The 15,059-nt window shown below is 40.5% G+C and overlaps 1 protein-coding gene across 1 annotated transcript in view; it reads left to right on the top strand.

Moving 5' to 3' along the window:
* LOC131969091 (copine-9-like) overlaps positions 1–15,059 on the top strand; it is a 187,009-nt gene that overhangs the window by 51,639 nt on the left and 120,311 nt on the right. The window contains exon 4 of the mRNA XM_059330229.1: positions 9,307–9,410. Within this exon, the coding sequence (XP_059186212.1) occupies positions 9,307–9,410 (104 nt within the window). The remainder of the gene's footprint in view (positions 1–9,306; positions 9,411–15,059) is intronic.

The following is a 15,059-nucleotide window of genomic DNA, read 5'->3' as shown; positions in this document are numbered from 1 at the left end:
ATTCAAAAAACCAAAACTAACAAAGCTTGGTCTGGAAAAATAAAAAGTTATTCTTCTGTAACATGTTAAGTGTTTTCACCTGAAATGTCTGCCTTTTTCTTGCTTCATTAGCTCATTTCTGACAGTTCCTGACTGCCAGCCTAACCTGTTCCCCCAGGAGGCACACACAGCCATGCTAACCTACTTTTTTAACAACTTGTGGGGAGTAACAATAATGATGTTATTCCCATTTCAACTGACATACTGTGTCCACATTGTGGGTGTTACCTGCATTTCTCATTTCTGGAGCCCTGGTCTATGGGGAAAAACTCCCTCTGTCTGTCTTTTTGTCCTCCTTTCTCTCCGTGTAATATCTCCTCCACTTGTAGACACTTCATTACAGATGCAGCAGACTCAGATATAGAGAAAGCTGCCCTGATTGCCTTGATGCCGCCAGGCTGTTTTGCTGCTCACACGACACTGCTGCTGGAGGACACACACACACACACACACACACACACACACAGTTTTTCTCTGTGGGTTTGTTTCGTGCAGGAAACCCTCCAAGCTTTGTAACACTCCTTAGCCACAAAGAGGAAGGGTCTTCTGAAATTAGCAGAGGCTCTTCTATTACTCTGTTGCATCATGCGTTTGATTGAACGTGATGCAACTCTCTATTGTGCAAGGACAATAGGGACATATCCAAGGGCACTCATTATTTTTGTTGATTGGCTTGCAGCAGCTGGGTGGGGGTGCTGGTGTGAAATATCTTTCCTGTTGGGATTTAAGTTACTGAAAGGGATCATATAAACCTTGGATTATTCTGATGTTAATCTAAATGTCTGCTTGGTTAATGCATTAAAAGAATACTTCAGGTTTTTGGGAAATGTGTTCATTTGGTTTCTTTTAGAGTGAAAACTGCATATAGAGATTTCAGTATGGAGGTAATTATTGTAAGGCCTCCTAAAGAACCTGGTCTCACAGGAATCCGTGAAATAGCCACGGATTCGCTTAACTCAAAATCCGTGGAATAGCCACGGAATAACTCAAATTTCTGTGAAACTGACACGGATTTCGCTACAATGCAAGTTAATGACAGTCATATCCCGTGGCTATTCCATGGATATTTTTTCCTATTGGTTTGTTCCAAGTCACGTGACTTTCAAGGTCCCGGCGGTCAGAACAAAAAACATGGTGGACAGTTCTCTCATTTTTAGTGAAAAAAATCAATATTTTGACTTAGTTTCTGCATAAAAATGGATTTTGATCACATTTCTTGTGAGAAATATATGTTTTTTTTTCTAAATATTCACTCAGTGAAGGTACATAATCACTTTGTATGTTGGAATAGCCACGGGATATGACATGCATTGTAGCGAAATCCGTGTCAGTTTCACGGAAATTTGAGTGATTCCGTGGCTATTCCACGGATTTTGAGTTAAGCAAATCCTTGGCTATTTCACAGTAGTATTTTCAGTTATATGGCAGAACAGCGTTTCTTTTGATTGAAACACTTTTTTATTTTTTATACTGAAATATGGAATAAAATGGCAATCTTAAACGTGAAATCAACAGTGTTACTATCATTTTACCGTAATATTAAAAAAAGTTGCACCGTATTTATTATTGGAAAGTTCTGGCAACCACAGCTGCCAGTTTTTTTACCGTAAAAACAGGTTGTTATTTTTTTTTACAGTGTATGTCTATTTTATGCCTGTGGATTTATGCTTTTGGTGCTCTCTGCTTCCCTATTTGTCTTAAAGGAACAAACAAACAAATGAAAGTAAAGTGACATCTTTTTAAAAACCAGTTCTCTTGTTATTTACAATGGGCAGCAAGCAGTATGGTTTTCCAGTTTGATGCTGTCACTGCTGGATCAAAAGATTGTGATGCAACAGTGAGCCAAGACCCCTCTCTTTAAGGCTCTTAAATCCAGTGGGAACACCATGAGCCTTTCTCTTGCATGCCAGAGCTCTTCCACTGTGAAGAGGGAGAACAGTTAACAACTAAATATGAAACAAAGTGCTCTGTTTTAAGGATCAGTGGGGTTGTGGGTGGGGTGTGACTGCTGCGTGTTTAGGCAACTGTCAGCAGAGCCGTTAAGCTTCTGTCCACAACAGCAAGACGCCACACCACCACACTCCAGGACTGCTTTCTGTAGGAGGGAGGAGCCCTTCTCTTTGTCTGTACTGTACAGTATAGTATGCAGTGGTGGAAGAAGTATTCAGATCCCTTACTTAAGTAAAAGTACAAGTACTACAGTGTGACATGACTCCACCACAAATAAAAGTCCTGCACTCAAAACCTTACTGAAGTAAAGGTAAAGAAGTAAAGTACTTGTTATGTAGAATAACCAGTAGAACTCTGATTGTTTTATCTATATTAACCCATAAGAACCCATGGTGACACCCGTGTAACAAACACTTTAAATCTTCTATAATCTCCCATATTCAGCTTTATGCTTCAACTTAACTCATTAAATCCCTAAAAGACGTATACTAAACACCCTGGTGTGGTGGTCATGTGACTGTGACAAGAAGTGACTTCTCCAAAATATGTGTCTGACTGGAAACAGAAATGTGAAAAAGTAGCTAATTTTAAAAAGCTTATTTTTTGTGACGAGGCTAAATTTAAACGCATTTAACAATTCTAATCTGTTAATAGGGTGTCCTGTATTGCATTTAACTTGTTCTGACCATATTTCTTGCACAAATTAAAGTCACAATTTTGATAAATGTTATGGAGATGCAAAAGAAAAAAGGTAAATTTGTGTCTCTGTAAGCAGAAAATGTGTCTAGTTTTTTTCTATTTTAAAATAAGAAATATTGTAAACATAAATACCATACACGTCCATTGTAACATTTATGTCACATCACAAATCTTTGACATTTAGGGGTAGAATTAAAAAACAACAACATCAGAAATGTGTTCCATGTGGTCCACTTATAGAACACATCCTTTAAGGATAACTGGGTCTGGGTTCTTATGGGTTAAGATTAAGATTCAGTTTTGCTTAGGTGCCTTGCTTTAGGACACTCCAGTCATTTACCTTTCCTGGGGTGCGAACCGACGCCCCGATACAGGCCCGATTGTCTTCTGGTCTTCTGGTAGCGGCATTTTAATAATCCCAAAATTCAGAACATTTACATTTACATTTAGTCATTTAGTAGACACTTTAATCCAAAGCGATTTACAGGAAAAAAGGGAACAATCAAGGTTTAGTGCAATAAGAGCCATTAGTGCAGCAATAAGTGCTAGTGCTAGTGACCTCTTCTCGTTGGCTTTTAACACCTAGTAGAGTGTTGATTTTATGATTTTTTGTTTTTATTTGTATACATGCATATTTTATTTTGTGCGGGCAGTACATTTTACATCTTATTTATTTATTTTTATCCTATTTTTAATTTATTTTATCTTATTGCATTTTACTGTTCTATTGTTTACTACATCTCTTTGTATTGTGTTATCTATTTATTGTTTGTGCAGCACTTTGGAAACCTAGTGTTTGCTAAAATTTTGTTATATAAATAAAGTGGATTGGATTATTTAAGGAGTAGAATTGTCATGTGGTGCTAGGAGAGAAGATGCGCTCTGAAGAACTGGGTCTTGGGTAGAGAGGGACGCCTCTGCTCTAGTAGGAACTGGTAGTGGTTCCACCAGCGGGGAACAAGAAATGCAAAGAGTTTGATTGCCTTGGACCAACAAGTGGCAGAGCACAGCGGTCATGAGGTAGCATATGCCTGTATCAGGGTGTTCAAGTAGCTGGGTGCAGTACCGGAGACAACTTTATAGGCGAGTATTAGAGATTTGAATTTGATGCGGGCTGCAACAGGTAGCCAGTGGAGCTCTATGAGCAGCGGTGTGACAAGTGACCTTTTCGGCTGGTTGGAGACTAGGAGCACTGCTATGTTCTGGATCATCTGAAGCGGTTTTATTGTGCAGGCTGGCAGGCCGTCAGGAGGGCGTTACAGTTTTTGAGATGACGACAGCTTGTGTCAAGTAGGGTTGTCACGATACTAAAATTTTCAACTCGATACCGATACTCAGGAAAATATTCGATATGCGATACCATTTTCGATGCCACAAAGATAAAAACAAAGAGCCCAAAATTTAACAGAAATATTTTTATTAACAAGAAAAATGCAACATTTAAAAATGAACAGAACCACAGGTTAAATATTTATAATAAAAACAGTTGTGCAAAAAGAAACTGCAACTATGATAACAAGCTTCAGGTCTGAGGCAGTGCAAAAAATAAATCAATACAATAACAATTAGAACAATATTTTGAGGTTGTATGCTGTGCATAATATTAAGCAAGCTTCATTAAAAAAGAGGACTCAGCTGTGTGTGTTGCTGTTTGGTTGCAGGTCGACTTTTCTCTGCTTCATTCTGGGACTTCAAGAGAGAAAATAACACTTTCCAGCCAACAACATTTATGTAAACGTATTAACTCTATGCTTATGTATACTGACACTGTGTCAATTAACGTAATATGGGCATACTACGTGCTACATCGATACTTTTGAAAATGAGTATAGTATCTGACAACGTTTTTGTATCGATACTTTTTTGATTTCTTTAGTTTCTTTAGTTTACTTTTGATTTTTCTGATGTTGTAAAGTGCAATGACTGGGCAACAGAGGCGACATGACTGGAAAAGGTGAGTTAGTCATCAATCATCACCCCTCAGAACCAAAATGGTGAGACATCCCTTAATCGATATGGTCCACACCTCTGGAACAGCCTTCCTGTAGTTATAGACCTGAAGCTTCTGAAATAATGAATTAAGTTATGCTGCTGTTTCTCTTTGTCAAACGTCTGACTGAGCAGCGAACAGCAGTTCTGCAGCCCTTCTCTGCTCTCTATGATCTTCACATTTTAATTTCCCTAATGGTACATTATTAAAACCAAACCATAACCTATCCTCTTTTAATGAAAGAAAAGGTTGGGTAGAGAGCTAGTGGAAAGGTGTCATGGAAATTTAAAGTTTTAATGAAAAATGAGCTGATAAGTACACATTCATCTCGCCAAATTTAAAGTTTAAAGTTTAAGTTAAACCTGTATGCCTCATTTGTAATGAAATAATCATTGCAAAAAGAATATAAACTTAGGTGTCACAATAACACAAGGAATGCAACTTTCAAAGAGTCATAGCCTGAGTAGTCAGAGGCGTAATGCAGAAAAATTATCACATTGAAAGCTGGATATTCCCACACCAGCAAAACTATTCACTGACTCTAACTGAAAGAGAGAAGTCAACACCCACCGTATCCACGTCCTGGCAGTTTAACTTCGGCAGGGTTCTTCAAAAAAGGAGCTATTTTAAATGCACTTGTCATTAGGAAAAGGCAACAGGTGGTGCTCTTGCCATGGTTGGCATAAATGGGGTCTAATGAGCAGGATTAAGAATGTTACTATCAAAATGAATACACCCCACTGTCTCATTAACCAAATAGTTAACATAATGAACTTAATTGGATGAAATTTGAGTCTGCAGTATCACCTCTTCAGCAAATTAGTGCTGGAATCTCAAGATACTCCCCATGACTTCTTACTCTATAATGACAGGAGTAGGGCAAAGCCATGAAGCGCTTCACTGAACTCAGGGATCAAGTTTTGGATTTTATAAATCAAAAGGAGAAGCATTTTTAGCAGGCCGATTTTCCTATTTGAATGCACTCAACCTGCAACTACCGGGGAAAGAAATATTCATGGTGGATTTAAAGGAAAATCTGGATACCTTTGGGAACAAACTTGATCTATTTCAGGCAGATTTGTTATCAGGAGGCTGCTGCACTTCAACACACTGAAGACGGTGAGCAATGTCACAGAGAATATGAACTTATTTATCACACAACTGAGGGAGACTTTCTCTCCTTTGATGACTTTTCATTGCATTTGTGCCCTGCTGGAGAATTCTCTGCCTATGAAGAAGGTGATGCTGTTGGCAGAATGGCCATTGAAATAAACTACAGTAGATGACCACCAGGTCTCCAGTGAAATGAAAGCCACTGTCCATGGTGCTAAAAGCTCAGGCACTTTTTGAGGAACTTTTCCACAAGACTTTGAAACAATGAAGGCACTAGGCACTAGGTTGCCGTTTGGCAGACTGGAAAAATTCCCCCCAAAAAAACAATTTGTAAGGGAAAACTAAAAAAAATGCCTTAGAAAGATGTGAAGGTGCAAAAATCCCATTTATTATGGTTAACCACAAGAACTATTTACATCAAAATAAATCTACCAAAAAGCAGAAACAAAAATACGTTTTCTATATGGGAGTGTCAGCACAGCTCAGCAGTCCCCCAGCAACTACCATAAGTAAGCAAAAAACTCCCAATATAAAGCCTAAGCTCCTCCCTCTGGAACAGACCATTCCAGGCCATTAAATCATAATTTCATGTTTAAATGTTGACATATGTACATTGGACATCAACATGGTACAATACTTCAACCAATAAGCCCTGAAACAAAGAGGAACATTGGTTTGTCCCACATTCTACACAGGCAAAAAAAAGGGCAGCATTCACTGTCCTCGGGTCCTTTCACCAACCAGGAAGTACTGCGGGCGGTAAGAAAATAATGCATAACAAACAACAAATGTACATAAACTGTGTAAATGTTAATGATCCACTATTTCTAATTTTAGCTCTAGTATGTGCACCCACCAGGCTATCATTAGAAGATACCAGGCTACCCTTAACTGCACACTTATGATTAATGATGGTACTTTGTGTTAAAGGCAGGGTGATCTGCCACACTACATATGTGCTTGCCATGTTTGGGTCAAACTACATACAGATCTATATTCTTCAAAGAAGCTGGAGTCAGAGTTAAACAAACTAAACTATCTTGATATGTGGCCCTAAAATGAGTGGGTTTTGCAGAAGGAGAGTGGGTCGTAACCACAAGTTGATATTTGGTAAACTTGATATGGGTTGATCCGAAGGGAAAACAGTTCAGTCCCGATTAAAGTTCACAACCACATTAGCCGTGTTTCGACTAGGGGGAAAGTGGCGAACGGGAAAGTCTCAGGCCACACCCTCTCAAAAGTCCGCTCACTCTGCATGTCTCCATTACAAGTTAGCCCCCAGAGGGATTTAGAGACTCTGGAGGTGACGTATGGTTTTCACCGTCGCTAACTGTGAACAACATCAGCAGCTGAAAGCAGCATGGCTAATTATGCACAGAGTCTCCGCTGATCATAAATATAGTGATTGTGAATTAACCAGCATCACTTACTGTGCACAGAGTGTCCGGTGCTTGTTGTAAACAAACAGAGATCGCTAAGTGAACACCTCCTGCAGCAGCAGCACATTCACACTGTACTGCTACAGAGCTAACTGTAGCTAACTGCCGCTAACGGCAGCTCTTTTTAACAAGCCGGCCTCCGGCTTGTTAGCGGCTCGTTAAGAAGAGTAAGAAGGAGTCGCTGGATTTGTCTCCAGTCGCTTGAAAAATAATCGCTAAGGGGGTCTGAAGAGTTGCTAAATTCAGCAACAAAGTCGCTAAGTTGGCAAAACTTCGCCGGCTTTTACAAATGGCATTTGTTGTTGTCGTGTAGAGTACTACGTCACCTTCCACTCAGTGATCTATCCAATCAGTAACCAGGCTGTTTTCAGGGGAGAAAAAGACCCTGCTCTTCGACAGGGACAATAAAAGTCCCGACAAAAACCTGCCTCCGGGTATTGCCCGGTAGTAGAAATAGCCCTAATAAGAATGTCAACTCAAAAGGCCTCTCCAAAACAACACAAATCAGGGAATCAAAAGACAAACAACCGAGTCTGTATAGGTAGTTCAGTAACAGTTATTATTTACAATATATACTTACCGTAGAGCTTGCTGGAGAATCTCTGACTGGGAAATGTAATGTTCCACTACATTGTTTCTCCTTCTGACATACTCAAGACTAAAGGCTTCACAGCACAATCTGATGCTGAGGTAAACTAGCTAGCTACAGAAGTGTCTTACTCAATAGCCAGTGGAAATGTTGCGTTTTAGCTCAACGTAATTAAGTAAAAAGCTTAAGATGTTCTGTAATGTTACATTAGCAATTAATGCTAAGCTTTCAAGTAAACGTACCCTTTTCAATGAGCATCTCATGTTACATCTGATATTTTTTGAACCAGTAGCCTAATGCTTTTCTGACTGTCTTTTCATATAGATGAGTCAGTAGTCTTTTAAAAGAAAAAGCTTTATCCTTGTCTTGTTCTCTTGTGTCGTGTTGGCTGTAGTTTCTGTCACAGGAAATGGGACAGGCTCTGCTGCTTCTGTAAGAGAATCCTCTCATCTACACCATGATTATTGAGCTGAGTCTTGCTCCAAAGATTTGTGCACCCTGCATGACTGATGCAGTTAGCGCTCCAGAAGCATACAGGATCATTTTTCCACTTAATTTAATTTTTCAGTCCATTTAGTGGGTGTTTGTGTGTTTATTTTTTAAACTAGGAAAAACTGCAAATCTATTTAATGAGACAAGTGCAAAAGAGAGTGATGAGTAGATCAAAAGTTGGCCCGATAAATGTCTAGCACTAAAATGTGGCAATATATATTTTGCAGGTTCATGACTACAATATTGTTTTAATTGCTTTAATCAAGTTAACTACTTAAATAGTTATGACTTATGGTTTTCTCTCAGGGGCTCAGTGGAAGTGCAGTGTACATGTATGCAGTACTAACGGTAAACAATACCTGTTACTGGGTCTTTGTGTATGCTTTGCCATTCGTGCACTTGAAGATGAAAAGAGTCATTGTTGGACTTGTGGTGATATTGACTTTATATTGAGTTTGTGCTAATTCTTGACTTGTAAATATCATAGACTGTATAAATAAATAAATTGGTTTGTGTCCCGTTTGAAGCATCGAGTTTGGCGTTTCACTCGTTGCCATTTTGTTTCCAGGAAGGAGCTTTACAACGACACTGTAGCCTCTCTACACCGGAAACCTGACTGAGCGAAGTGGCTGCTAATTTATGTTAGCATTAACTGGAGCATTAACTGGGATGTTAATTTTGGCTAGCAAAAAACAACAACAAAGTATGTTACTGACCTCAGAAAAATGACCAGCAACTCCTTGGAGTGTCTGTTGGTCCAACCAAACACTGAACAAGACATTTTTCCTGAACAAAACGTTCAAATAAACTGTTGAGTAAACTATTAAGTGAAAATACAGTGAAAGGGTCAAAGTTATGAGACCAAACCAGAAAAACAGTTAACGTTGGAAACACTCAATCCAAGTTATTTACATTCCCTAACAAAAATAAAGATTGGGCATTAATATCACCGAGTCATATTTTCTCTCTGTCTCTTTTCTCTGTCTTTCCAACAGTTTGGTCGGACAGAAGTGATCGATAACACGCTGAACCCCGACTTTGTGAGGAAGTTTGTCCTTGATTTCTTCTTTGAAGAGAAGCAGAACCTTCGCTTTGATGTGTAAGTGTGAATATTTCTGCCTTTTCCCTCTACAGCACCACGTCTCTGTTCTTTGTTATACCAGGGGAAGGACTTCAATCAAGCCTCCTCTCATACTTGCCTGCTGCTTCATACCCACAAGGTTTAGAAGCCTCTAGTCAAAGCTGATAACCAGACAAATATTTTGACTGGATTACACTGCAACTTGATAATAAGTAAGTAAATGAAAAGTATCAATGTTACAAAGGTCTTCATCTCATTGGGTTATCATTGGATCCACAGACTCATTTGGTACATTTGCCCACCTGGAGGTCTCTTTTTCTATCTGTAAACATTTGTTTCCCAGGCAATAGTAGAACACCTTTTCATAAGTCCCTTTCATAGTGCAGTCCCGCCAATGTCCCGCTATATTGCCACAAAGATTTGTGCCGGCTTTTACCTCAGGGTGTTCATAGTGATCCCGCGAAGACATTTGTGTCCTTTCATAATGCTGTTTGGCATCGCGGAACGAGGTGGGAGGATAGTGGGAGGAGACGATAGTCAGAGCAGCAGCTGCTAATAAGCTAACAGTTAGCTCTGTAGCAGTACAGCATGTATGTGCTGCAGCAGGATGTGTTCACTTGGCGATCTCACACTCAGCGGACAAGCAATGCTGGTTTGTTTACAATAAGCGGATGATGTACACAGTTAGCACTGGCGGCCGCAGTTGTTGTGCAGCTGAACAGGGATTCGATGACTGTCGGACCAAGTGGGTGGTGTGTGTTAGACGTCACGCGCGATGTCAAATATCCCGCTTCGCCCCGATGTCCTGTACATAGTGGTCCAGCTTCCAACAGTCCCACCAATTTTCTGCCTCTTTGACTACCTCTGGAGGTGGAAAATTGGTGGGATCATTTGATCCAGGCATCCAGCTTGGGGCGGGTTCATAGTAGAGGCGAGACGTTGCAGAGCCCTAAATGTCCCGGAATCAAACGGCACGATGAAAGTGGCTACAGAGCTAATGTGCGTTCTTCCATAGTGTCCTCCTGTACAGATACAAGACAAGGTCAAAACGTAGTATATGGCTGGCTGCGTTTGCTCAGTGCGATTTTATGGACAATGTGTTATAGGAATAGTAATGTGATGTGTGTCTTTGATGTGAATACCAACAAGTATAAATATGCCCAATGGTATAATAAACCCCTCGTCCATCAACTTGGCATCTCACAGATCACTCTGGATTCCATTCAATTATGTGTCAATCCCCACTGAGGGAATAAGTCATGCACCTTAGGTGTCTTGTTTTTACGTGTCAAGTCTATTTTTGTTTACAGAGGGGTTTTCTGCTCAGACAGCTGTATACATAACACAGATATACTGCTCTATATGCGTTTAAACATAGTGACTTTATCTCCTTGCATTGATCAAAACTCCCAGAGAGCAGCTCAGTGATTGACACGTCCCCCAGAGGAACAATAGTGCTTTTGGACCACTCAGTGCTTGGGTATTAATGATTACCTTTAAAAATGAAATGATTGAAGTAAAAGCACTGTCTTTACTAGGCCAATGGCAACATGTTTGAAAACAGGCATGTGCCGCAGATGTAGAAGAGGACAGTGGACGAGCAGACTCGAGCAGCCCCGCACCCTGAACAAAATAGTTCACTCACCCACTCACTTGGTCAGTCAGTCAGTCACATACAGACCTGTGTGGGGCTAGGACTGAGCTAGCTCATGATTAAAAAGTATCATGAGCTTTGATGCTTAGTTATGATGCAGTTATTAAAGGTATATGCAATCTTCACAAAGCTCACTAAACCAGGGGCCACATTTATAACTGCTGTTACACACAAAAAGGGCTTGAAATGAGCATGGTTTCGATGCATAAAGTGGGAATTATGAAAAAGAAAAAAAAAACTTGACAAAATGTACCCAAATTTACAGAAACTGGTGGTGAATTGAAGCCAGACTCTGTGAAATGTGAGTGTAACCATTATAGGTGTAATGATGTCTGTCTCATATTTAACTTCACATTTATATGATTTAATTGTCGTTCCACTACATCATGAACATTCAAATGGCAGTGTTATTTGTACATGTGCTCATGACCCCTAACTATTCCATAAGCACCTTTCAACTGTAAAATGCATAAGCAACTCAAATCTTAACTCAAAGTCTGCTTAATATTTAATCAGCAATTTTCATTGGGTATTTTGTTTTGTTTTACAGCTTTCCAATTGGGGTGGCGTGTAGTACACTCACATAGAAATGCACTACCAACAAGTAAAAGAATGAGAACTAAATGCAGTTTAATATAAAAGTTACTAATTTCAGCAGCTTGTTAAAATAATATATATTTTTTACTTTCCTCAGTTTATTGTAAAAACTGGTACTTAAAACGCTTTGAATTGGGTCAGTACAACAGCACAGAAGCAGATTATTGCACTGCCCTTGAGCAAGATAATTAAGCCCCAACTTCTCCAGCAAGTCTCAATCTCTGTTGGTCTCGTCTCAGATAAGAAAAGATTCATGTCTGTAGGCAGAAACCAGAATTCTGAATCCTAGCTGATTTCTTTAACACAGGTCTACCTATCCAACATACAGTTGACATAGGCTAGTTTTACTGTTGAACCAGGCATATAGATTCTCTCATTTACACATGGTATTTATGCAGCCTTTCATGTTTCTCTCAATCTACTTCCCTCTGAATCTATTATCAAGAGCTCATTATTCATCTCAAAGTTGTTTTTGTTTTTTTCTCAGTTCAAAGGTTTAAAGTATATAAAGATCTTCTGACATATTTATGAGTGAATTTAAAGGGAAATTTACTGTCAGTCTTCAAATGAGCACAATGAGCTCTGCTGCCTGTTGAGGCCCACGTCAGTCTCAGAGGATTCAAAGAAAAGAGAACAGTGTTGTTTATTTACAGATCTGCATGGCTTCTTTGTAGTTACTGATCCATTTCAGACTGCCTTTTAATGTGAAGTCAGGCTCTGAGGAGTCCACAGGTAGACAAAGGCAGACAGAAGGAGAGCCTTCGACTTTTACCTCCTCATTCTTTCCATAGGAGGGATCAGTGTGCCTGCAGGGGGTTCAGAGGAGAGTCCCAGCATGGGGTCAGGTACAAGAAGAGGCCAAAGAGATTGCCACATGCCTCCTATTGATCAGATCTGCTCTTCATCTGTCCCACCACAATTGTGTGTGCAATAACTGTATACATCAGCAACACTAGGCTGTGGCATTGATTGAACAATCCTGATCCTCAGCCATTAAAAGAAGAAACAGCCAGGTTCTTCTTTGTTGGAAGAACCTGAACCTGAAGATAAGTTTGACATGCAGCTCAGCACTGTGTGTCAAGTTGTTCTAGTCATAAACCTGCAGTAAATATTCTGGTTTGGTTAGGTACTAACTAACTATCTTTATAGTCATGTTTCCTTTAGGGGGAACAGTGGCCACCGGGAAAGTCTCAGGCCACACCCTCTCAAAAGTCCACTCACTCTGCATGTCTCCACTACAAAAAGGCCCCCAGAGGGATTTACGAGACTCGGGAGGATCATAAACAAAGCAAAATGGCTAATTATGCACAGGGTCTCCGCTGATCATAAACATAGTGATCGTGAATTAACGGCATCGCTAACTGTGCACAGAGTATCCAGTACGCTATAAACAAATGGAGATCTAAGTGAACACCTCCTGCAGCAGCAGCACATACACACTGTACTGCTACAGAGCTAACTGTTAGCCTATTAGCAATTTGCAAACTGGACGGTAAGGGGTTAACATCCCCTCCGGCTCTGTGACTGCAGCTGGGAGAGACTGCTGCAGGAGGACTGTGCCTCTTCGACTTGTTCTTACTCTTGTTAACGAGCTGCAGGGGCCGGCAGAGACCCTGCTCTTCGACAGACAAAAGCCGGCTCCAGACTGCTCATATTCAAATTAGGGGCGGTTCGGCGAGTGAGACCCGCCTCATTCCTGGTATTGCCCAGTAGTGGAAAAAGCCCTTATATTGTTGAAAGTTGTCTTTATAGGCTTGAGAGTGTGTGTACCATGGAGTGGAGTGGCTGAAGTGGCTTTTTTCTTTTGTTTAATTTATTGAAGGACATTGAGTCTATGTCTGTCGTATAAAATATTCTATATAAATAAACTTGACTTGTTTTGGTTCTGGTGGGTGCAAGCTAGTCAAGGCAGGAGGAGAGGGTGAGGTTGTAGTAGTTGGTGAAGTCAGATGTGGGATGGGAGAGAGGAGGGTGTGGAGTCAAGATGTATGTTCAAGTCACTAAGGAGGAGGATGGAGGGTGAGAAAGCAGAGCTGAGTCAGGAAGTCAGAGAAAAATGATGGGTTAGGTTTACCGCCCTGGTAAACAACAGCTGCGACGAGGTGGGTGGTGTCAGAGAGTTTGAGGCCTGGTGTTCAAATGAAGGAGCAGGTGGGATGGAGATGAGGCTAGTGTTTATGTCCTGTCGGTGTACCACAGCAATGCCGCCACCTCGGCCCTCTGTGCGGGGTTTGCTGAAGTATGTAAATCCATGGGAGCAGTCGGATTGAGTGAGAGGAAATTCAGTGGCTGTTGCCAGGTTTCAGTGAGACAGAACAAGTCAATCTTGTTGTGTAGAATGAACTCCTTTAGAATATCACTTTGATTGTTGAGGGAGCAGGTGTTGAACAAAGCATATTAGTTTTGCATGGTGTGAAGTGGCCAAGGGGTTTTGGCCAGGGGGCGTAACCAGGGACAGTGGTGGGGGAACCCTTCCCTGGGAGGTAAAGTAGCTCAGTCTTTCCCAGGTTGAGTTTGAGGTGGTGTGAGGACATCCACTGGGAGAAGACAGCCAGACATGCAGAGATGCGTGCTGCTGCCTGTGTTTCGGACTGGGGAAATGAAAGGATTAGTTGGGTGCCGTCGGCATAGCTATGATTGGAGATCCACAAGGGTCAAAGCTTTTCAGTCATACCCGATATATGTGTTTCCTAGACTGTTTAGGGACCCCAGTATGCAGAAATACAATAGGCCAAAATAAACCTGCATGAGAAAAACGCATGGTTTCTGCCCTAAAATGCATGGGATTAGCATAAAGTGGACATGTCTGTAAAGGCAAAGACTCTTGAGTACCCATATAGTTTTTATTCATTTGTCTTGAAATTAGAGGTCAAGGGACCCCTTTGAGCGTTATTTAGCCCTCTTTTAGACAAGCTACAATTGTGATTTCAAAAGAGTAGGGATGATGTGGGAATGTAAATAAATACATGAATGCATCAAATAATTCAGGGTGCATATTTACAAAAACAAAAGTTTATCAGTTTGAACATAAAATATATTGTCTTTGTAAATTTTTCATTGAATAGATGTTACAGAGGACTATTAAATTGACACATTCTATTATATTTAGGTGTGAGACAACACCCTAACTTTTTTGGTACCAATCCTTGCGTTGTCTGGTTCAATATGATACTAATATTTTTACTTTAGATTTAAAATGGAGACAGAAGCGCCAGCCCTATGTGAGCCGTATTTTGATATATCAGGCTGACATTGGGGTGGCCAATTAGATTTCAGGAATGCCACAACCTAGAGAGTTCACACACACTAATTGAGCTACACAGTGGTGTAACGGCTGGCACTGTTGCCCCGCAGCAAGAGGGTCACAGGTTTGAATCTGGCTCGTGGCTCTTCTATGTGGAGTATGCATGTTCTCC

Source organism: Centropristis striata, chromosome 3, assembly GCF_030273125.1.
Source record: "Centropristis striata isolate RG_2023a ecotype Rhode Island chromosome 3, C.striata_1.0, whole genome shotgun sequence".
NCBI classification, from domain to species: domain Eukaryota; kingdom Metazoa; phylum Chordata; class Actinopteri; order Perciformes; family Serranidae; genus Centropristis; species Centropristis striata.
Note: the sequence above shows the minus strand (reverse complement) of the source record. Positions and strands in the feature narration are given on the sequence as shown.